At 37.0% G+C, this 23,841-nt stretch overlaps 1 protein-coding gene across 1 annotated transcript in view; it reads right to left on the reverse strand.

The window, feature by feature from the left end:
• Positions 1–234: 234 nt before the first annotated feature.
• Positions 235–23,841, reverse strand: part of LOC101730958 (rho GTPase-activating protein 7-like) — a 65,212-nt gene continuing 41,605 nt past the window's right edge. Inside the window, exons 3-6 of the mRNA XM_031904670.1 lie at positions 23,568–23,717; positions 14,978–15,106; positions 392–425; positions 235–287 (exon numbers count right to left, since the gene is read on the reverse strand). Of these exons, the coding sequence (XP_031760530.1) occupies positions 235–287; positions 392–425; positions 14,978–15,106; positions 23,568–23,717 (366 nt within the window). The remainder of the gene's footprint in view (positions 288–391; positions 426–14,977; positions 15,107–23,567; positions 23,718–23,841) is intronic.

Genomic DNA, 23,841 nt, shown 5'->3' on the forward strand with positions numbered 1-23,841 from the left:
AACTTACACATACTGTACCATCTTATCCTATAACCATCTTAAATATGCTTGCAAACACTTCTAAACTTCATATAACATCCTCGCCTCTTGGAATTAATGCTTGTTTAATAGTAATTCCCCCACTTTTCAGTCATGGAACTCTATATCCTCCCAGTTTAAATTATTGTCTCAACCTGAGTTCTGCATCCTGTATCCTGGCTATATATCCTCTCTTATCCCATTTTTCTTAGAGCTTTATCCTGTGTAACTTCCTATGTCCTGTGTCACATCTTTTATCGTGTCTCTGACTGAATACAAATAATTCAATTTTAAAAACTCAAAACATCACAGTGGTGCCAAAAATCTAGGAATATAAATAAAGTTAAAGATATATAGTAAGAAGTGTACTTACCAGCCCTCTCCTTTTCAGAAATAGCTGGCATTGTCTGCAAGGTAAATAGGAGATACAGGGGATCAGAACACTGAAGACTTGCAGATAATAATATTATATGTTTTTCTATAATCTTAGGTTCAGACTGTGAGCTTGCCCCCCCCCGGGTTTGACGCCTATACCTATAACCAAGGGTTGTATTAACCAGTTGATATGGAAATTTAACCATTCTGTGGGACTATGGGGCTTATGTTATAGAAGGCACAGGTGCTCATTTATCAAAACTGGGCAAATTTAACCCATGGCATCCAATAAACTGGGCAAATTTAACCGATGGCAACCAATCACATTGTTGCATTTATTGTTTTACCTGCAGCTGTAAAATACAAGCCAATCACTTGATTGCTATGGGTTACTACCCATGTGCAAACTTGCCCAGTGTTAATAAATGAGCATGACTGAGTTTGCCCAGGAGCAGTAACCTCTAGCAAACCAATTAGCAGGTAGAATTCACTGGTCACCTGTTTAAAAGAAAACATCTTATTGGCTGCTGTGAGTTACTGCTCCTTATTATAAATGGGGGATAGAGTTTATTCTTACTAAACATATTCCTTAATGCTGTGGTCAATATACACTGTGGTCACTATACAGCATAATGCCAATTGTCTCTAATAAACCAGTGAACTGTAACATATCACACAAAATTTTGATATAAATAATTAGTTCAATATAAACTAATGCATTATATACACACAAATACACACATAGGAATATTTTTCTATGTTCATTTATATATGCTCCATTAGGTCTGGTCTGGATACCACAGAGTTTTTAAAAGAAGCTGAAAACAATAGAACTTGTACTGTGTTATGCATTTTCAAACTCTAATTTACAGGCCACTCTCTCACTGAAATTCATGATAACTAATTATAAGAAAAGCAAATTAACAGAAAAGACAACAACAAGATATTAGTGTAAGGGGGGCGACAAATGGTCACTGACATATGGCAATTGAACTGAAGGGATTAATTCAATGTATCTATAATCTATAATCTAATTACTATGTTCTATCTATCTATCTATCTATCTATCTATCTATCTATCTATCTATCTATCTATCTATCTGACACCTATTAAACATAAACACCAAGCATATAAATTGCTATTTCAGTATACATTGTTTGGTTGTACAGGTATTGGACCTGTTATCCAGAATGATCGGGACCTGGGGTTTTCTGGATAAGGGGTCTTTTTGTAATTTGGATCTCCATAACTTCTGCTAAAAATCATTTATATATTGAATAAACCCAATAGGCTTGTTTTGCCTCCAATAAGGATTAATTATATCTTAGTTGGGATCAAGTACAAGGTACTGTTTTATTATTACAGAGTAACAGGAAATAATTTTTAAAAATGTGCATTATTTGATGACAATGGAGTCTCCGGATAAGGGGTCCGATACCTGTACTATGGAATTAAATGCCAATGTAAAAACCATATGCAGCTTGCAATATACTTTGAAAATGCTGGTCTATAGGATTTGGGATAGGTACTGGTCATTCTGTACATCTGCATGTTACTACATTGCTTGGATTTAGTAACAGCCCTAAGTTTAAATAACCCTTTGGTGTCCTTTCTAAAACTTTGCATTTTGTATTATGTGCCTGTATAAAAAAACCTATCAGATAAAAATTGGTTTGTAAAATTGGGTTAATAATGAGCTTTTCCTGCAAGGCTAAAAAACCTCAAATTCTTCTGCATTTCTAAGTCTGTCGTTAACTCCCACCCACATCAAAATAGTTTTCTATATGTGGCCCTGGAGGATTTAACATCTGGATGCTCTGAGTTCTGCCTCCCACACTATTAGTGGAAAATAGAAAGATATGAAGATAAACATGGGATCTTTGGAAACATATGTTTGAGAGAGAATATATATATACATATTCACATTCCACACTGCCACACAAATTGCTAAATATTTCTTTGCAGGAGCTTAATAAGGATCTAATTTGATGGCCAGTTAACACTATTCTGTCATATCTAAACATATATAAAATAATGTTAGGCTTATCTTCAAGTAATAGCTGTCACAGTTATTTCCATTATTCTGATTTTATTAGGAAAATTATTATTCATCAAAACCCAGCATAAGGTAGAACAAGCATATATATTTCAAATTAACTGGATGGCTTCCTACAACCTTAGAACTATCAAAAGCATTTGCACTAAAAGTCTTTTTCTCACTTTCTTCTGATAACTATTCATATTTATCAAGTTTTCTAGTATATTTTGGATAAAATGGGTCATACACAGCTAAATCAACGTTACCTTGCTGCATTGTTTTGTGTAAGCCAGATTTCTGCAGGGTTAGAGAAGGGTCTGACAACTCATTTATGATTATTTCATTAATATTTATGATGCAGACAGTGCGTGAAAGCCTGAGGTGCGTCTCACACACATTAGCTGACCCATCATTTTGCTCTGGATCAGTAAAAGATGCCCACGGCACCCTTAAAAAGATGGAGTCCTGGATTCAACTTCAACAAGGGCACTAATTAAATGGCTTGACTTTTGCCCATCTCAACTGATTTCTACATGAACTCACAAGCTTTTAGATGCTGGATAGTGGTGGGCGAATCTGTCCCATCAAAAATTCACAAAATGCATTGAAGTCAATGGGCGACATTTCTTTTATAGCCATTGGAGTCTATGGGCATTTCTTCACAGCAAAACCTAGCATTCGAGTTTTTGTGCTTAATAAATACCAAACATTTTTTGAAAGTATAATTCGAATTTGTGAATTTTTGTGCAATAAAATTCAAATTGTGGAAAAAAATTAAAATTAAAGTGTTGATATATCACCCTCATAGTGTGTGTAAATGTGTTAGTAACCTTAGACTGTAAGCTCCACTGAGACAGAGACCAGGCCCGGACTGGGATTCAAAACAGGTTTTTTGTTTACACAAAGGCCCAAATGGCCCCCTAACAGTCTAATAAATAGTGACTGTCTATGTCTATGCCCCTCTGGCATTTGGTACAACCCTCAGATTGCCAGTCTGATGTAAATAACATCTCTGCGGAATATGTTGGCTCTACTGTAAATATATATAACATAAACATAACATAACATAGTAAAACACTGAAAAGGACACATCTATTGAGTTTAACCTTTTCATATAAATTAAGCCTGTCTAACTGCTAGTTGATCCAAAGGAAGTGAAGACCCCCATCTAAAACCTTTCCATTTTGCCTGCAGTATTAGTAGATATGATAGCATATACATCTTTTAGCCCAATACACCATACAGATGAGTCTTATTTGTAAAACCCGAGAACATCCTCTCCTGGAAATGTGGCACAGTTATGAAAAGGGCACTATAAATGTATTATTTACAGTATTTAAAAAAATGACTTGTTTGTCATCAATAGAAAAATAGAATAAAAATGAAATGCCGGAACACTTTAAAAGTCTTAAAAAACAATTCACATACAGGAAAACTTCTGTGACGTATTTTATTGTATGTTTAGTAGTGACAGTGGTATATGATGTGTCGGTGCCACAATAAGATGGTTATAGAGAGAGGAAGCTGTATTTTGAAAAATACTTTCTGTTTTTGATAATGCACATCATTCATTTCAAATCTAGCTGAGGCATAATTCTTAGTTTAGCATAATATTTGATAATATTCAGGAAATTGTAATTTCTAGAATATAGAGTTCAGAATTCTGTGAATTCTCCTCCTTTCTGCCTGGCTGCCCCTTACATTTGCAATGCCCTCCCTGATTTCCTCCAGGAGAGAATCCTCCCTCAGTCTTTTTAAAACTAAACTTAAAGACTACCTTTTGGAGCACTCACCCAGCACCTGATCTGGGAGCTAGCACTTATATTGTACTGTCACCCACTGTGACCTACAGCACTTATATTTGCCTATTTGTGTCTGTAAGTTACCCTCCCATATAGATTGTAAGCTCTACGGGGCAGGGACCTCCTTCCTCTTGTGTCTTCGACTCTTCTCTTATTGCAACTGTATCTTTTATTTATTTGTGTTTATTGTAATACTTTGTATTTATCTATTATCTTAATAACCCCCTGTTTGTATTGATGTATTCTACTGTACAGCGCTGCGTACATAAGTAGCGCTTTATAAATAAAGATATACATACATACATTTAAGAGATGGAGGCACTTCTAAAAGAATGGTCACTGGCTAAAAATGTTGATAATAGTACAGCTATAGGATCTTTTATGCAGAATGCTTGGGACCTGAGATTTTCTGGATTTGGTATTTTTCTGTAATTTGGATCACCAGATTTTAAGAACGCTAAAAATCATTTTAACATTAAATAATCCCAATAGGATTGTTTTACCATCAATATTGTTTCATGTAGCTTTGTTTGGATCAAGTACAAGGTACTGTTTTATTTTTACTTTTAAAAATCAGAATAATTTGCTTAAAAAGGATTCTATATTCCTATAATTTGGAACTTTCTGGATAATAGGTTTCCATATAAACGATCCCATACCTGTACTGCAAAAGGAGACAAAGCTGTTATGATTGCAATGGGAAGACCACTTTCTTTTGGGATTTTATATATATTTATATATTTCCCTTCAACTTGTATACACATTGAAGTTTGTAAATACTTATGAAGAAGAACAGGAGAACCAAATGTTTCCTATTGACCTGTACTGGAAATATTGCTGCTTCTGGAATTGTTGCACACAATCCTGCCAAGGACTACACCAGCGGGGCCTTGGGGCTCAACTGCCAGTTCATCCCCGGTACTAAGCACAGACAGAGGGTGAACAAGGGAAAATCACTCCTGCTCGCCAGAGCCAAGATTTTAGTTGGTTTCACAAATGGGCAATGTGTAACCCTATCTGTAAAAGTCGATGGAAATTTAAGAATTTAAGATTTAATAACAGTTTAGGTAACCCCTTCTTCTTAGTTGCAACAATACTTATGTCTTGGCTATTTGCTATGATGTAGAATGCATGTGTTTATGTTGTACATATGAGGAATGTTTTACAGCTCCTAAATCAAAACCATTCCCATGAGAAAAGTTTAAATAGCTTTCTGTTGTTGTGACAAGATATCATCTGATATGCATTAAACTGCTATTTTACTGCCTTCTGTGGCAGCCCTCTGATCACAAGTGCTAATATTTTGCAGCCCCATATATAACAGTAATCTGGGAGAATATATTTAGAAGAATGTAATTTACATACAGCTTGTCATTTAAAATAACTATCAATATCATTGGTTAAAAAAGAATGTAGCAATTTATAATCCAAAGACGTATGGTACAATTGTGTTGATTCCTGTTTCAACATTTATTTTACATCGTGTGCAAGAGTTACTGGCACCTTCAAGTTGACGGTAATTCCAGTGGGCTATGTCAATAGGACAGGGAATGATACGTAAATATCACAATGACAAACTTTGGAAGCATTTGCGGCTGATGCAGCAAAACGTACAACTGCAATAGCATTCGTTTGACATTAAAGTGCACAAATACCTTGACATGCAAGCAGGAGAATAAGGGTCAAAACTTTAACATATAAGATCAGATTTTTAGCATCAGCCCAGGGGTCTTAGGGGTCTAAAGTAAGAGATTATATACAGTGGGGGTGCCTAACACATTGCTGCATTGAACTTGAATGTTCCAAGAAAGGGTTACATATACATCAATCTGAATAGTGAAAATCTGAACCTCCCTTGGCCAGTATTCCTTTAGGGTCCAAATCAAATGATATTCAGACTACCAGCAATGTAACAGGATTTTTAGTTTTTTGGGTAGGATAAAATTGAGTGCTGTTGCAGTCCCGTGCAATCCATTGGGAAACAAAGACACTAATTACTGGGGTCTGCATTTACAGAACCCTGGTATTCCAAAAAACAGCTGTAAAGAATTTAAGAGACCTCTCTGTAAATTTCAAAATGTCTAAAGGGGACAAACAATCAAATTAGGATGGCGGGTATAGGCACCGTCAGTTCAAGACCACATCAAGAGCTGAGGAGGTCCACAAAAAATGAAACCTGCCCAATCGAGATCTGCCTGATTTCAGGGCAAATGTTGGTCGGGCAGGCCCGTTGTTAGTGTTCATACACAGGCCAAAAAGCTGCCGATAAAGGTATTGATATCGGCAGCTAGAATTGGCCCGTGTATGGCCACCTTAAGGCTAGAACTGTACAAGGTAGAAGTAGAAATGTTTGTGGCTAAACAAATATAAAAATGTGAATGGGAAGATTGGGTCTCAAGGCTTAAAACCCAAGTCTGGCTCTAGTAACAGTATATACTCTGTCTCAAAGAACGAGGCTGGGTTTCAGGCTGTGAGCAGAATATGAGGTTATAGTTATAAAACAAATTACAATAGCAAATTATTAAATCATCAAGCAATGTTTTTAGAATTCTACTTTTACTAATCAGAGTTGCAAGCTAGAGAAAGCTCTGCCTTAACGGCTCATAGAGATGAAATCGATTGGAGTAGACTGTTTATAGATAGTGAGGTATAGAAATGTAAAATTTGATTTATTTGATTTGATTTATTGCTCCTGAGGAAGCGTGTAGTTAAACACGTGAAACGCGTTGAGCTTTGGAGGACACTCCGATTGTTTTTACTTATACACTACTGCTGTACTGTAAGTAGCCTGCAGAGCGCAGGGCCTTTTATACTTATTAAATAGTTTTACACTATATTTGCCTCATTTTCTATTCTATATACAACGTTGAATTGGATCTCACTTCAATCAAAAGCCCAGTGGGGGTTTTGTTTACATGCGTTCTGATACGTTATTCTGGTGAGCAGTTTGTACATATATAGAGCTTGGGTCACATTTAAGGTGGTGTTCAACTAAAGCTCTCACCCGATTTATCGATACTTTCTGTTTTTACTCGTTTGCACTATATATTGTTTTTATTTTTACATGCGCTTCTATCAACATTCTGCACACATATAGAAATGTAAAAGCAGGACATTGGTAAGAGTATTTTTTTCAATAAACAACATACCAAGAAATACATGGAGTCATTGCAATAGTATGTGCCTAGGACATATTCATCTACCAAGTGCGTCATTACACGGAATGAGTTGTAGGCCGAAGAAGACTGACCTCATGTTTGGCAGCCACAGACACATTTCAGAAGATGTTATTGCTATGGAAACAAAACTTTGAGCCTGAATAAAATATTTTACCTCCATTTCAAAGGGATAAGTAGCTGATGACTTTAGCTTGATGAAAACTCGACAACTGCTTGTGTCAGAGAGCCTAACCAAACTGCCTGTTCATGTATATCATAGATAACAGGCTATTTAGTCTTTTATCTGGAATCTGTCAGGTAAGACTAACTTCAAGAAGCCTGGGAATGTCTAATAGTAGATGAAAAAGTAAAAAAAAAAAAAAAGGATGACTGCAATAAAAGGATGACTGCAAAAAAAAAAACAAACTAAGGATACCAGGGATGTTAGGCACAATACCAAACTATATCTGGAAATATACTGTAAGATCTGTGGAAGCTGCCAAAAGTGTTTTGGGCCAAATTAGCATAATGTGATTGTTTGGTCCCCAGTTACTTAGGGACCTAGAAAGGCCTGTCAGGGGAGGACCATTTCAGTGCACCAATGCAACATATGTGCAGCAAGACTGTGGGTCCCTGTATCTTTAGGGAGAACTGATCTACTGTCCTTTGATCAACCACCATTGTTTGGTACAGTAACTTCCACATTCCCCAGTTATTTAAATGGTTTTCTACCAGAAACGTGATGTTACATTGGATTGTAGTCAGACACATCAGGTTTCATGGTTCCAGTGTTCCTGAGGTGGCACTTTAATGGCCTCAATATAGACTGATCTTCCCGACTATTCTAATTTGTTTTGGAAGACGGGTACCAGATCCTTAAACCTCCCATCAGAGGTGCATTTGCATCACATGTAAGGATTTGGGGCTTGCATGTTTCTTTCTCAAGATCAACACAACTATCTGACACCTATTTTTTCACTGTAGCCATCCAATTAGTGTCTAGACATATGTCTGATTAACACATTTCTTTGACACATAATTCACAATTTCATGAAAATCTATTTTGGGCAAGAAGTAGGATATTACTCACCTAACCACAGCACAGAAACAAAAACAAAGGCTTCCCACATGACAAGGTCTCTTGTTATATGCTCTTACTAACTCACACTCCCCACTGTGCCTTCCTCAAGCTTTGCTTTAAATACACCATTTTTTGTCATTATTAAAAAACCTGTACCCACTCCTCCTAGATTTTCAATTAGAAGTAATTGATGAGAAGGTAACGCCAGGTATCTACCATTTTGGTTATGACAAGAAGCAATGTACCTTAATTATTATTTACAAGGATCTCTCAATAATGCATTTTAAAGAGAAAAAAGAAACCTAAAGTGGGTCACAACCTGAGCTGCCTAGGCCCCAGCACCCTTTCATTAACTGATCATAATCAGCATGTCACACTAACAGCTTCTTTTTCCCAGCATGACCTGCAATGTCTCTGCACAACTTTATTAAACTGACTAACGCTACTCAGTATTCTGCATCATCCATACCCAGGTACTCAGGTTGTGTCCATTGATTTGGGAAATAGTGAGTGAAGTGATGGAGCACAGGAAAGGGTTGTGCTGCTATGTTTGGAAATTGTTAGGACATACTTGCAATTTGAGAATGATTTTTACATCCAGGTGAAAGGTACAGATATGGGGTCTAATGTGATCCCTTCCTACTGAGCATTTTTATGATTTAGTTAAAGGGAAATTGATATGGATATAAATTGTTTAAGGCTTGTTGAAGGGTGCAAAGCACAAAAAAATGGTGCAGAATGTTTTTTGCACGTTTGCACCCAGCCCTGCACTTATGCATTAGGCAGTACACAAACAGATACACAGGTGTCCAGACACTTTATTGAGTTTAAGCATAGCGCTGCACAACTAAGGTGGTGTGTTCTCGGTGAAGTAATTTTGGATGTAAGAGGTGGTGATCGCAAGAAAAATCTCCTGAAACTTGAGGGCAAATGGATAAAGAAGCTTAATACTCTAGCTCCAGATGGAGTCTGAAACCCTTTTTATAATGATTTTTAATATTTCTATGATGTGCAAGTAATATGTATTTATAAATATGATTGATTTTTTACAGGCCTTGAATTCCTTTGCGCCAGGGTGTGTAGCTTCAATAAGATAAGGGTAAGAGTAATTTCTGATGGTGTGATTACCATTATTATTATTCAATCAATGATCTATGTATTTTAAAATTGTGTAGTAATATAACACTGGATATGAGATATATTTTAGCCAGTTTATGTTTGTTTTTAATAATTTCTATATGGTGTAGGGTGGTTGGGGACCATCTATATTGTAATTATACTTCTAAAGTTTAGTATATGAATTTTTCACAGATTTATAATCGATGTTATTGATGAAACACAGTGTTAAAATTGGAATGAATGGCAAGCAACACATGAGAAAATTTTGACTTTTGATGGACACTTCTGAATACCAATCAATGGACACAGAGGGTGGAGTTATGGTTTAAATGGTTCACCTTGTTCAAGTAATACTTACACTTGATAAAGGGCGTCACATTGCCCGAAACATGTTGTGTATTTTGGTCTGAAATAAATAGCATTTTAGCAGAATTCTGCTTTATGGTGCTCTCCTCTATATTTGGATTGCATTAGGCAGTATTGTATTCATGAGGGGCAAGCTGAGAAAGGAACGTAGGTGTCACCATCCCACCCTCAAATTTGCATGATCAAGCAAGGAAGCCACAGAGCAGCAAGGCAGTGGATTAAAGCACTCAGTAAATGAGCACTAAAGGGAATATTTTTGCACCCCTTAGTACCACTTGCATCCGGGGCCTTTGTAAAGGAAACCCATTGTGTTAGGTGTTATTGGTCAATTCTGTTCAGCAATATAGATGGACTAAGGGTGGTTATGGGGTGTGCACTGTGTATCCAAAACAATTCCCCATGCCCTTATGGTTACCTATGCACCCTATGATTACACAAGTGAAACTTGTGAAAAACTATCATTGCATATCTCAATACTAATCAATTTGTAAAGAAAATCAGATTCTACTTCCATTAACTAAACAGATTTTGGTAGCTGGTCTAAGATATGGTACCTGCAAGGGTTGTAGATCACATACCTTTACTGAACCAAGAATAGAACAAGAAGTGTTGTGGATAAAGGTCTCAGTAGAGGCTAATGAGCCTTGTGACCTAACATTTTTATACAAGTCCAGATCGGACTAGATCTGGACTTGTCTATGTTCATGCTTGATAAAGGGCATGGACAACCCTGAAATATTTCTATCAGCACATATGTAATGATTTCTTTTGTCTAAAATCCATCTTTTTGTCACTGAGTACACTGATTGCACCCACTAACAATTTATTATAAATATGGTTTATAGCATTATACAATGTTACACAAGTGGTTTTTCAGTTTGCCCGAGGACCAAAAATAAACAGGAAATGTGAATAAACCTAAATGAGTGGGTTCAAATTTCCAGGCTGATGTCCATAATGCATAATATAGTGTCTTTGTAAGAGCAAGAACAAAGCAGGTATGTGGTGGACTAGAGACTTATTCTCATATTGGGTGTAATCTAAGAATAGAAGAGGTTTCTATATGAAACATCATTTACAGTTCAAATATTTTGCCCTTTGTGAAGGGTTTGGTCTTTGATGTCAACATTAAAAGCAATAAAATACCGTTGTCTCCTGCATTCAGGCAGGGATATCTGATATGGCTTTAGGTGGTTCCTTTAAAATGTGTACACTATTATACCTCCTGATAAAATCCATGCTTCTCACGCCATGAAAGACAATATTTTTACCTTTTATATCAAGTATTTGTGGTTAAAAAGTAAAAAAATAAAAATACACCATAGACAGTAGGACTGTAGCAGTTTTATGATTTTATTTGGATTCAACTTGTAATTTTATTTAAAGAATAAAGGTTTTATATACAGATATACTTTGAGGCTTATTTATCAAAATTCCAATTTATGAATTTTAGAGTTTTTATTTTTTATATATTTTTTATATATTTTTTTAATTTGAATAAACTCGAAATTTTACCAAACTTAAATGTTTGCTTATTTATTTAAAAATTCAAATTTAAAAACTCAATGTAATCCATAAAAAAACCGAATCAAATTCATATTCTACTCATCATTTTCAATGGATTTACAAACTCAAATTGAATAAATATCTCAAATTTACCTAGTCGAACTGGTGGCTGATGGGCTTGAGTTATTGGCGCCGATTCACATGCTTTTTTGCATTAAAAGGCATGCGAAAAATAAGTACCAATTCATCAAAGTCATTTCACATGCATTAGTCCACATATCGAATGCGCAAAAAAATGCATCATCGCAAATCATTATTTCTAACTCATTGCGTTAATTAGCGAATAGAAATAATACTAATGCATGATTCGCAAAAGCATATGAAGCATTAAACGTAAAAATATTGCATTAATCTGTGCGAATATTAACAGCTACTTGGGGCAGGCGGTACTTAAAGAAAATTGCGGTTCATGAACTTTTGGCAACACAATATGGACTTTGCAGTGGGATTTATTCAAGTCTGTGTTGGCCCTAGAGTGATGCAGCCTCCAGTTTGCAGGGAAATGGTCATTTTCAGAACAGTAGTTTTCCGAAAGTAATGGGTACATGCGTAAAATTGGTGAAATATATCACACGCGGCGGGAAATAACACAAGAAAATCGCTCATAGCAATTTAAATAACGCAAAGAACATCACTTCTTAGTTCTGACGCGTATCCTTTTAGTGAATCAAGCGTTGTCGCAAAATTTTTTTAACGCATGCTATAAATAGCGCTCATTTTATCGACCTTCAGTGAATCAGCCCCATTGTCTTATATACATATTTCATGTAACTATAATTCAGTGATTAGACAAAAAGTCTGTGCCAAGTTGCAAAAGTCATAAATGCTTATTTGTTCAATGCAGCCTTTAAAAAAAATCTTGGTAGGGATAGAAAGACCAATCAAGAGGAGTAGAACAGATGATAGTTCTAAACTATGCAAGTTTCCTATAAATCACCTTTAGTGGGATATAGGTGCCCATTATGTTTTATTAATTTGAGTTAATTATTGCATTTTTAGGTTAAAAAAAGATTATTCAAAAATGTATATTTTGTAATGTTTGCATCACTTTAGGTTTATGTCTATGTAGTTATAGTAATAGGGGGAAGGAACATGTACCCTCTGCTATATTCACCAGTTCTTAACATTAAAACAGCAGCCAATCATACTATAATAATGGCTGGGAATTGTACATATCACATATTTATTTAGGAAAAAAATTCAAACAGAATATTCGCATTAGCATTTTGTTGTGGAGGAAAGACACACACCAGCGAAAATCACATGTTCCATTCTTCAATGTTTTAATATACTAAAATAAAAAAATAATGTAGCTTGATATCTTCAAAGACAATTTCCATTGAAACTATAGAAACTCACCAGCGGAGGTTTTTCTGGTGACTTTGCCCTGATTGACACTAAGGGGCCCATTTACTAAACAATTTTGAGATCATTTTGTATTTTTTTCAAACTTTTTTCGTGGTTGTCCATGAAAAAAACATACTTTACGCAAAGAATAGGAACATTTTGAAATTCGTTACACTTTCCTCGGGACTATCTTTTCGCCATGTTTGATCTGTCAAGTGCCATTGAGTCCTATAGAAGGCTTCCAAAGTCAGACATGAAAGGCATCAAAGCCAGAAAGGATTTTGTGGCATAATGAACTTTTTGGCACGAAAGTATTGTGACTTTCAGAACGCAATTGTGATATTTTTGTATGAACAATAAAAGCATTGTCGAGACATTTTAGAACTTCAGAAATTATCGTGGTTTCTCTGAATTTTTACCATATTGTTTTTTTAAGCCCAGAAAAAAAATTGGATTTTAGTAAATGTGCCCTTAAATGTGGGTGATCACGGGCTACTGCATCATAACCCCACCCTCAGCGTCACTGGTCTGTCACCAACCACCCCTTTAGGGCTGTGGCACATGGGGAGATTAGTCGCTGCAAGCGCGGAAGTTGCCTCTAGATTTACATTCTTGCCGGTGGGATGTCATATCAGGCGACTAATCTCCCGTGTGCCACAGCCCTTACATTCTTCCACCCCTTACGTAACCCACTCCATCTCCTGTCCTGACTGTCTGCCCATGAAAGTTGGAGCCTTAAGGTTTATTAAGAGCATTTAAACAATAAAATAACCAATAGGTTTGTTTTTAACTATCAAGGGATTTGCTAGGTTGGATTACTTCAAGTGCAACAGATGCTTTTTCTGTTTAATATCTTCAAGGCAGTGGCAACTGGCAAGCAAGAAGTGAAAATTAGTGATTCTTCACTTTGTGTTTGTGGTTCAGGGGTTCTTTATCCTTCCACTGCACTGGTGATTGAAGGTGAGGGTATACGGGACTGCATTATGGGGTCATTAAGAACCCAAGCTATTTACTTAACATTACAATATACCTTCTCCTATAGCCCCCTACTCTATTGGCTAGGGAAACATTTTAAAACATTTAGGGCTCTGGCACACGGGGAGATTAGTCGCCTGTGACAAATCTCCCTGTTCGCGGCGACTAATCTCCCCGAGTTGCCATCCCACTGGCGAAAATGTAAGTCGACTTACATTTTCGCTGGTGGGAAGGCATGGGATGGCAACTCAGGGAGATTAGTCGCCCGCGAACAGGGAGATTTGTCGCGGGCGACTAATCTTCCCGTGTGCCAGAGCCCTTAACAGTTTTCCTAATCTCAATCTCAAATAAATGTCACAGTCTTTGCAATTTGTGTAGTGCAGAGTATCAGAATAGATTGCAATGATGTCCTGTGGGCTTTTGTGGTGCCCACTCCCAGTTTACACTCCTGCTGTCCAATATTTCCGAATGAAGATTTTTTTTATTAGCTAGAGCAAGTTCTATCATATAGGGGAATGCCAGGGCATCAGGTCAGGACTACATGGGGATTAAGAACCAGTTGGACTCACTATTCCAATTTTACATACATTTCCTTAATGGCAACCAATGTGGCGCAGTCATCACTTGTGTGACTAAAATGTCACCTTCGTTATCAACCAATGTCTCAGCTGACGCTTGCTATTTATTTATTAGATAACCCAAATTTCTTTTAAGATGCACCAGGTAGTTATATCTATATTTATATTTGATGAGATGAAATGATTTAAAGATATATATCTCAAAAAAATGTAGTTGACTTTTGCAAAATATCTCCTGAAATAAAAATCTAGCATTTCCTGAGAAATAATTAGCAATACCAAGTCCTCCATCTGTAACTTCTTGAGGCCCAGTTTTAAATTCAGCTGGATGGCACTAGTTTATAACATGTTCTGTAATAAAAGAGTCAAAGTTTACACTAGATCTAGTAACCTATAGCAACCAATCAGGAGGCACATTAACAAACCTCTATAATAACTGAAGTGGGTTATTAAACCTGGTAAAAATATGTATTACACTGTCTCAGTAGATCTATATGTATTATTTAGTAAAACATGAAGATTGGGCTCAGTGTTTCAGTAATGTTATACTCACTGCAATCTTTGGTTTAGCTCCACAGCCAGGGATCTGCCCAGGGAATCCGCGTTCAGAAAATGGGGAGAAATTTCTAGGAAGATGACATTGTGGGGCCACATGTTCCCTCCCTGCTCCGCTCACTATATCCTGCAAAAAGCATTGGGAAAAGTTATAATGAACCCAGTTTTATTTCCTGTCAGTTCTAAAACCCACACTGTAACTCCATCACCAGCCCATTAACATTGTGACAACCAGGTAAGGGAAGGCAACTTCTTTATATTTTGCTTGTCATCCATATCACTTCATTCCATGAGAAACTGAATGTTTCCATATGGGAACCCATAAACTTTTCTTTTCATCAGGACAATTTTGTCTTCAAGTTCAATTCATTTGATAAAGTGAATGTTTCTAAAGCAATGCAAACCAAAAAAATGCTGGGGATTATCAGACTGTTCATGAAATAATGAAGCATTTTGAGTGACAAAAGGTATGTCTTGTGCAGGGGAAAAAGACAAGGTGATAGAGCTTGAAAATGCAATTTGCTCTTTGTACTTGCTGACCTAAATGGTGCCAAGGCCCTGAGTACTAAGTACTGAGTTGCAAAAAGTAGAAAGTAGTAATATTGACCTAAATTGTTTTATAAATAGCCTATATACCCTTCAATCGTGTATTGCACCCATTGACATGGGGTCAGTTTGTATGGGTTTGCTATGAACAAAAAGCCTTACAATTATAAGTTGCCAGAGCAAGTTGATGCAAATGTTACAAATGGATTCTGTTGCAGTATGGATTTGCCATTGTTTATTTAAAGGAATACTGTCATGGGAAAACATGTTTTTTTTTTTCAAAACACATTGGTTAATAGAGCTTCTTCAGCAGAATTCTGCATTGAAATCTGTTTTCAAAAACGCAAATAGTTTTTTTTTGAAGGTTTAATTTTGAAATTTCGCATGGGGCTAGCCATATTCTTCATTTCCCAGGGTGCCACAGCCATGTGACCTGTGATCTGATAAACTTCAGTCACACTTTACTGCTGAGCTGCAAGTTGGAGTGATATCACCCCCTCTCAGCAGAACAATGGGAAGGGGGCAAGAAAGCAGCTCCCAGTAGATCAGAATAGCACTCAATAGTAAGAAATCCAAGTCCGGCTTGGGACTCCTCCAGTTACATTGGAGTAGGAGAAACAATAGGTTATCTGAAAGCAGTTCTAATGTGTAGCGCTGGCTCCTTCTGAAAGCTCAGACTCAGGCACAATGCACTGAGATGGCGCCTACACACCAATATTACAGCTAAAACACATTTGTTGGTTCAAGAATACAATTTTAAATGGTAGAGTGAATTATTTGCTATGTAAACAATGTAATTTAGGAATAAAAAGTACCCCATAAATATTATGACAGTATCCCTTTCATTGTGGAATTTTGCCCCACCAGTGAAGTTTGTTACCTAAATGGCACAGTTCTGGTTATATAATTCTACTATTTTAATATAGCTCTGCATACATAAATGTTTGAGGAGGAGAAGTCAATTGCTCTATTGAGTTTACAGATTAAGGGAAGAAGATTAAGTGACTGTCCAACATTGCAGAGAATTTAAACAATAGCTGACACGGGAATAGAGTGCAGGCGTCCCTGCGTCAGAGTGAAATGACGATGGAATTCTCCTTCTCCCTTGGAAAATCAATAAATCACAGTGCATAACAAATACCAAAACATTGTCTACAAATTATAGAGGGCAGGGACTGACAGCATATGCATGCATAGCACCAATAAATTTTAAAATCACTCATTACTTAGGTCCCTACATTTCTGCCCCCCCCCCCCTGCAACTGCAGGGTCTCACTTTCTCTGTATTTATGCCCCTGCACTGGTCAAACGTTTTAGTTTTTCTTTTTTAAGAAGTATAACATATGTTAGAGACAATTTATATACCCTTTCAATGGTATTTAATGTTTGCCTGCACTTCTTATCCTTTATTGTGTTAACCTAATAAATGTTTACATGCTCTAGAAACATCTGTAGTGCATTACTGCTGCAAGCCTTAGGATTAGCATGGCTGTGGGAAAAGTTCACCTAGAGAAGAAGAACGTTAGGAGACACCAAAATGAATATATTATACACATAAAAGCTGCTGTTGTTTGCACTTCTTTTAGAAAATGCTGATGATTATCTCCAAAAGTAGGTCAGTGCAAATTATTCTTTTACTGATCCTCTGCCTGACTCACTGCCTTAGTGAAGGTTTCTTTTGTCGAACATATATGGGAACCTCTCTTCATTGGAAAGTCTATGAAGGCATTGTAATAAATTAGGGAAGAAAGGGCTGTTTAATATATTCTGCAAAATTGTATATACTGTACATATATGTTACCAGGCTATTTGCCACCCTTGGTAAAAAGCCGCCTAAGGCAAGGTTCTCACCTTCTGCATGGCGTTCTTTACAGGTTTTGACGTAGAGCAGGGGTCCCCAACCTTTCTTACTGGTGAGCCACAGTCAGATGTAAAAAGACTTGGAGCATCATAAAAGTTCATGGAGGAGCCAAATAAGGGCCAAGATTGGCTATTAGGGAGCCTCTATGCACACTATCAGCTTACAGGGGGCTTTATTTGGTAGGAAATCTTGGTTTTATTCAACCTAAACTTGCCACCAAGTCAGGAATTTAAAAATAACTCCCTGGTTTGGGGGCACTAAGAGCAACACCCAAGGGGTTGGTGAGCAACATGTTCCCCCTGAGCCACTGGTTGGGGATCACTGATGTAGAGAGTAATATTCTGCAACAATTTGCAATTGTTTTTTTTATTTTTTTGTAGTGTGTTAGTTATTTAATTTTTGGTTAAGAAGCTCTCTAATTTATAATTTCAGCAGCTATCTGGTTGCTATGGTCTGAATGACCATAGCAGTGGTTTGAATGAGACACTGGTATATGAATAGGCAGGCAATGACAGATTGGGGCAGGTATTTCCTGGGAGCAGTCTAAATCAGACTGGGGACCTCTTGAATAAGCATTGGCCAGTGCAGGGGCAGAGCTGCGTTTGCTCTAAAGCAGGCCATACACCTAAAGATCTGCTCATTGGGCAAGGTCAACAAACAAGCAAATTATTTCCCAATATGCCCACTTTGACAGATGCAGCAGGCTGTTGGGTCGATAACCGCATCAATGAGCCACTGTGCTCCTTGCCCTGAAGGGAGTTTTAAACCTGCCAGATCTACATCTGGCCAATATTCACCTACATATCAATTGGGTAAGTCCATATATGTCCACTTTAAGAGTAAGAGGCTATTAGGGCCAAGTTGCTAAGGAGCCAACAAGGATCTGTAATAGGGATAGTACCCCCATAGCAAAGCTATCCAAGTAAAAGGAATGGGGGTACAGGTATTTCCCCTGAAGTGGCCAAGAATAACAAGTACATATATACTGCTGTGCCCTCAAGCAGTATGTTTTTTTATAAATAGTTATCCAGAGTGGAACCACTGTGGTCCATGAAGTCTTTCTTCATTTTGATAATGAAACAACCTGCATATGAGGTATCATACAGTTAATAACTTCCTTTTTATAATGCATTTAAACCAGGAACATGAGAGGGGCCTGTTATGAAGTGTTTGAGGCTGCCAGTTTCTCTGATCAGTGTGGCTATTTGATGTGGATTAAATAATATAGATTTTGAATAGCTGATTAAGTGTGCATGGAGTGAGAGTGGCAGTTTGAGCCTGATTTCCCCTCTTTTATTGAGAACTGGCCTGTCCTATAGTTGAGCCCACCCTCTGCTTCATTTTCATATGGAAATATATTTTGATTTTGCATGCAGTAAATGATGGATATTGATACAGATCATTTTGGCACAGCTGTCAGTCAATAGCATCGCTATGATCAAAGATAATATTCCTTTTTGGATAGCGCCCTCCAGTGGGGTCACAGGGATGTTGTTGGTAGTACAAGGGTTACAGACTTGCCTACAAAGGCACTTCCACTAAAGGCAGGAAGGGGTTTCTTCTAATCACATAACAGGTATAGGACCTTATGCTGAAAAGCTCCGAACTACAGCAAATTCACCATAGGCTCCTTTTTAGGCAATTAATTCTTGATTTTTGCCAATGGTAAAATATTTATTTTGAGCTTTTTTAATATTTACATTCCTTCGGTAGACTTAAGGCAGGGTGCTCCCCATTACAGAAAGACCTGTTACCTGGACAACATCAGATCCCAGGCCTGTTACCTGGACAACAACAGATCCCAGGCATTATGGATAATAAATCCCATACATGCTCTATACGGATGATTATACATGTAATCATGCTACTTTACTTTTATCAATTAGTACACAATCACTTACCTTACACAATTAGTACATACTCATGTTACTTTACTTTTATCAATTAGTACACAATCAGCCACATCTGCAGGGGCCTTTGTTAGTTACCCAACACATTTTTTTGTAGTCAAATAAATGTAGACTTTTCATATGAATAAATATGCTACAAATTTTCAAATGGTTATTTTATTCTATGAATAAAAATACAAATTGCACTGGAAGATTTATTTTCTCAGACTGTATTTGCAGAGAAATGCATTTCATTTCCCAAACAATTGAGAAGAAACTCATAATATACAGTAATTGTGTGTTAGCATGCTAGTATCCATGAATGGCTGCTACTGGCTGTCTGCAAACTCTGCATGAGTGCTATCTATGTTTGCTTCACACAGATTCATATTTCTTCATAATTCCTTAAGGGAAATATAAACCTTAAAACCAAAGCAATGTGAAATTTCTCCGAATGCTCTTCTAAGAGCTTTTGCAAATGACATTAATTACAACAGTGCCATCTGTTGGTCAATTCTTCCCACTGGCCTAACAAGAAGGAAAGGGAAAGCCTTCTTGTTTCTTGGCTTTGAAAGAAGAATCAGTTGATGTTTCTCTTCTCTTTTCTAAGCAGAAACAAATCATTAGAATTGAGGAGACTGCCTCATACAGATAAAAATAAACAAAAGGAATTCTGGGAATGAATTCCAAACAACTCCAAAAAAAAAAATCCCATTTACATGGGTTTATCCTATAGGCTAAAGCTCACCCACTGGGTTTTAAAGCAGAAGCCAGGATAATAGCTGATCAGATTCTAAGCAGAGCATCATTGATAGATGTTGACATTTCATTATATTAGCAGTGTAAAACATACTCATATTTTAAAATTAAGTAAAAAAAATAAAATAAATGTAAATAGCAAAAGTACTTAGAAGAGCACACTGAGCAATTTCACTTTTATTTGTTTTCAGGCTTTACAGCTTTTTTAATTATTTCTATAAATTTTAGGAGAGACAGTAGTTGTTTTTGTCTTGTTGGTTATAATATAATATAGTCTCTACCCTAGATAATTTTGCAGCCCATGCTAAATGCATTTTTAAATCCATTCACCTATTTTTTATTACCATATACCGTAATCCTACTTGAAGATGTTTGAGCACAAAGGCCAAGGTGGGATCTCTGGGGCCGTGGCCACTTTCTTTGTAACTATACTGTTGTCATCAGACGGCCTAGGCCAATAAGCCAAACTAGTTTTCTAACAGACATTAAAGGTGTGGTAATAGCTGTGTTTATTATCATACAAGAGAAGGTGTAATGGGCCAGTAGTTTATAGAAAATCTCCAAGGGGGGGGGGGTCACTACAGATTAAAAGGTGACATATTCTGATTTTTATATCAGAGTGCAGAGGATCCTTTAAAACAGGGGTGGGCAAACTACGGCCCGCGGGCCACATCCGGCCCGTTGGCCTTTTTAATCCGGCCCGCCGACTCCGGGTCCCTTTAAATAATTTCTGGGCCCTGATTGGTTGCGCTTCGTGCGTGCTGTATACGCAGGGGGCGCAACCATAAAAAAGGATGCAGCGGGGAGCCGGGAAACAGACGCAGCCGAACGATGGAGGGAGCCGCAGGTCGGGGAGATGGAGGATGCTGGGGGGGGGGAGCTGGTGGGTGGACGTTGGCCCGGCCTGGCCTGCCTGTGAGTCAATGTGGCCCCCGAGCCAAAAACTTTGCCCACCCCTGCTTTAAAATATCCTGTTTATATCCCATAATCCCAGATTATGCAAGGCACAATATGACTATTAACAGTGTGAGAATCCAGTAAATAAGCATCTTATTTTTTCCAGACCTTCTTCTAACCCACTGCATATGTGTGTGCAAAATGAGACGATAATGAAGTTAGTACTGAAACTGTTTTGAGATGATTTTAAATGTTGCCACAAGAGGACACTACATTAAAACAGGAAAGGTTGGTATTTGGGTTTTGATTGTCCCCTAACTAAGTAGAAAAGTTATATACTGTATATGATGGATGCCTTGGTGTAAATACTTTATAGTAACTATATACTATAAAGTTACTAACTATAAATACATTAAACCCAGTGTAATGCTACTTTCCAGCTAAAAGAAACCTAGAACATACACACAAATCTGTGCTTCACATTAGCTTCTGTAAGGAGAAAATAGACTTTGAGAAACATTATTACCTTGGTTGTATGGGGTGGTGGAACTTTTATACATTATTCTCAGCCTCCTTACAGAACCTCCTATTAATATGTTTGTCTGATTCAAAGTAAGGTTATATAATTGTATCATATGACTTATATGAATAATAAGGCTTTTATATATATATTTATTTACTTAGCTTATGATACCCGACAAACAGTTTAGTCAACAGAGATATCTACACTCCAAGACCTTATAGAGATGGTTGCCCCAATGATTAACACAAGTTTTGCTTCGCACAATCAAACAGTTTTAAGAACAGCTTTTCATTTGCAGGATTCGTCTGTAACCTTTTTCTGTTTCATTTTAATGTTTCAATTTTTTTTTTTACAATTTGTACACATTACGGACTACAAACCCGTTATATTTGCCATCTAGTTCGCTCACCTTGTTTCCGTAATTTGTCATCATAGTATTGCACTGTATACGATATATACTGTATGTCTAGAATTCTATTTAATTGTGGCTTTCTTTTGACACTAAGAATTATCAGTGCCCTCATTTAACAGTGTCCTAATGATGAAGGACACTTGAATGTCTTTATAAGTCCGTATGATTTGTTTGGTGAATTGTAGCATTTCACACTGATGCACTCTTAAGTAATATATATTATCCCCTTTATTATTTATTTAATTTTTTATTTCTTATTTTTTGATTTTTTGTCTTTATGTTCCGTTTGCTTTTTAGTGTCCATTTTCTATGGGTGTTATGGTGCTTCATGTTAAATAAATGTAATGTTATTATACATGGCAGTTAAGAGGGGTCTCCCCACCAGGGAACAATAGTGATCCGTGTGGCAAGGAAATTGTATGTTCCCCCCAGGTTTGTGTGGGTTTCCTCTGGGTTCTCAGGTCCCTGTCACATTCGAAAAACATACAGGCAGGTTCATTGGCAGCTGATAAAAATGACCATAGTGTGTGCAATTGTGATAGGGATCTTAGATTGTAAGCTCCACTGGGGCAGGGACAGATGTGAGTAATAATCTTTGTAAAGCACTAAGGAATATGTCAGCACACTCTATATATAAAACTATAACTACACAGTGGGGTATAATTATATATTTATGGCTGAAACATACTTTTGTAATAGGATACATACAAGTGTTTTGGTATCTCAACAATCTTTCTTAAGATTATGCATATATCTTTACATTTCACATATATTTACATTTATAATGTTTTTAATATACTTCTTGGAGAAAGTGCAAAAGTTTATGGCTGAATGCTGAAGTATCTCTGTTTGGCATATTATAGAAATCTATAGTAACACCTGCCTAGTTGAAGAAAGAGAATCAAATAAAATGAAAACAAATAATGCATAAAAAAATTAATAAGCCTTTGTTTTGTTAAAAAAAATGGGGCAATGACAGGGTTAGGAAATACTGCATGGTTTTCTATCCAGTAGGGTGAAGGGGAATGTAGTCATGAGACTGATTGGCTGGAAGGCATGGCATTTATTTCCAATTAAATCATACAGTTCAAAAATGGATGGTTGCTATTTTACCTTAGCAGCTCCCTCCTTCCCTTTATAGGATATATGCAGCAGGAGGGGTAATGAATGGGGCAGAAGGTTAGGCCAGGAACTAGGGATTGTTTCCACAGGCTAATGATTGGCTACCCTCAGGGCTTTAATAGTGGGGCAGGAATGGTTCCCCACAAATGCAGCATCTGGTATCATATCATTTTATTACTGCTACATTTGGTAAATTCTTATTGTTAAGTATGTTTTCATATTGTTGGCAAGGCTTTCTTATTATTAATAAATGTGGGCTATGGCCTTTTTACTCAAGTAGGTGTATTTCTGAGTTGTGTTTGGGTTTTATTGGATAGGGGAGCAATACCAAGGGTTATAGGGGAGGCTGTACATTGACATTGCCCCTGTCAGGGTACTTTGGGTTTACCATGCAGTTTGGATGGTTGGAATTTTCCCTTTGTAATGACATATATTGAGGGAATTCAGAAGTAGGTGTTGAATATATAAAAAGGGGTGCTGAGGTGAAAGAACAGTGTTGACACTAGGAAGACAGTCCTCAACAAAATACAAAGGAAAACAGAAGCGTATGTTTATAATACAGACAGCTAAATAACTCACATTTGCAGGGAGTGGCTGGCTGACATCTGGTTTGCTGGATGGAGACTGCGTATGGAGAGCATTTTCTATATCTTGGTCTAGCTGATCCAGTTTCATAATTAGCAGCACCATTGAGTCAACTCTTGCTCTATTAATGTCTTCTCTTAATTTCTGCGGATAAAAAAGATAGAATACATTGCATTTAGTGTTACTCTGTTTAAACTAGGTTAATACTTGGTTGTGTCCAGGTTTGAAAGAGTAGAGGAATAAAGCTCATGGATCCATAGGGACTTAC

This window comes from Xenopus tropicalis, chromosome 1, assembly GCF_000004195.4.
Source record: "Xenopus tropicalis strain Nigerian chromosome 1, UCB_Xtro_10.0, whole genome shotgun sequence".
Taxonomy (NCBI): domain Eukaryota; kingdom Metazoa; phylum Chordata; class Amphibia; order Anura; family Pipidae; genus Xenopus; species Xenopus tropicalis.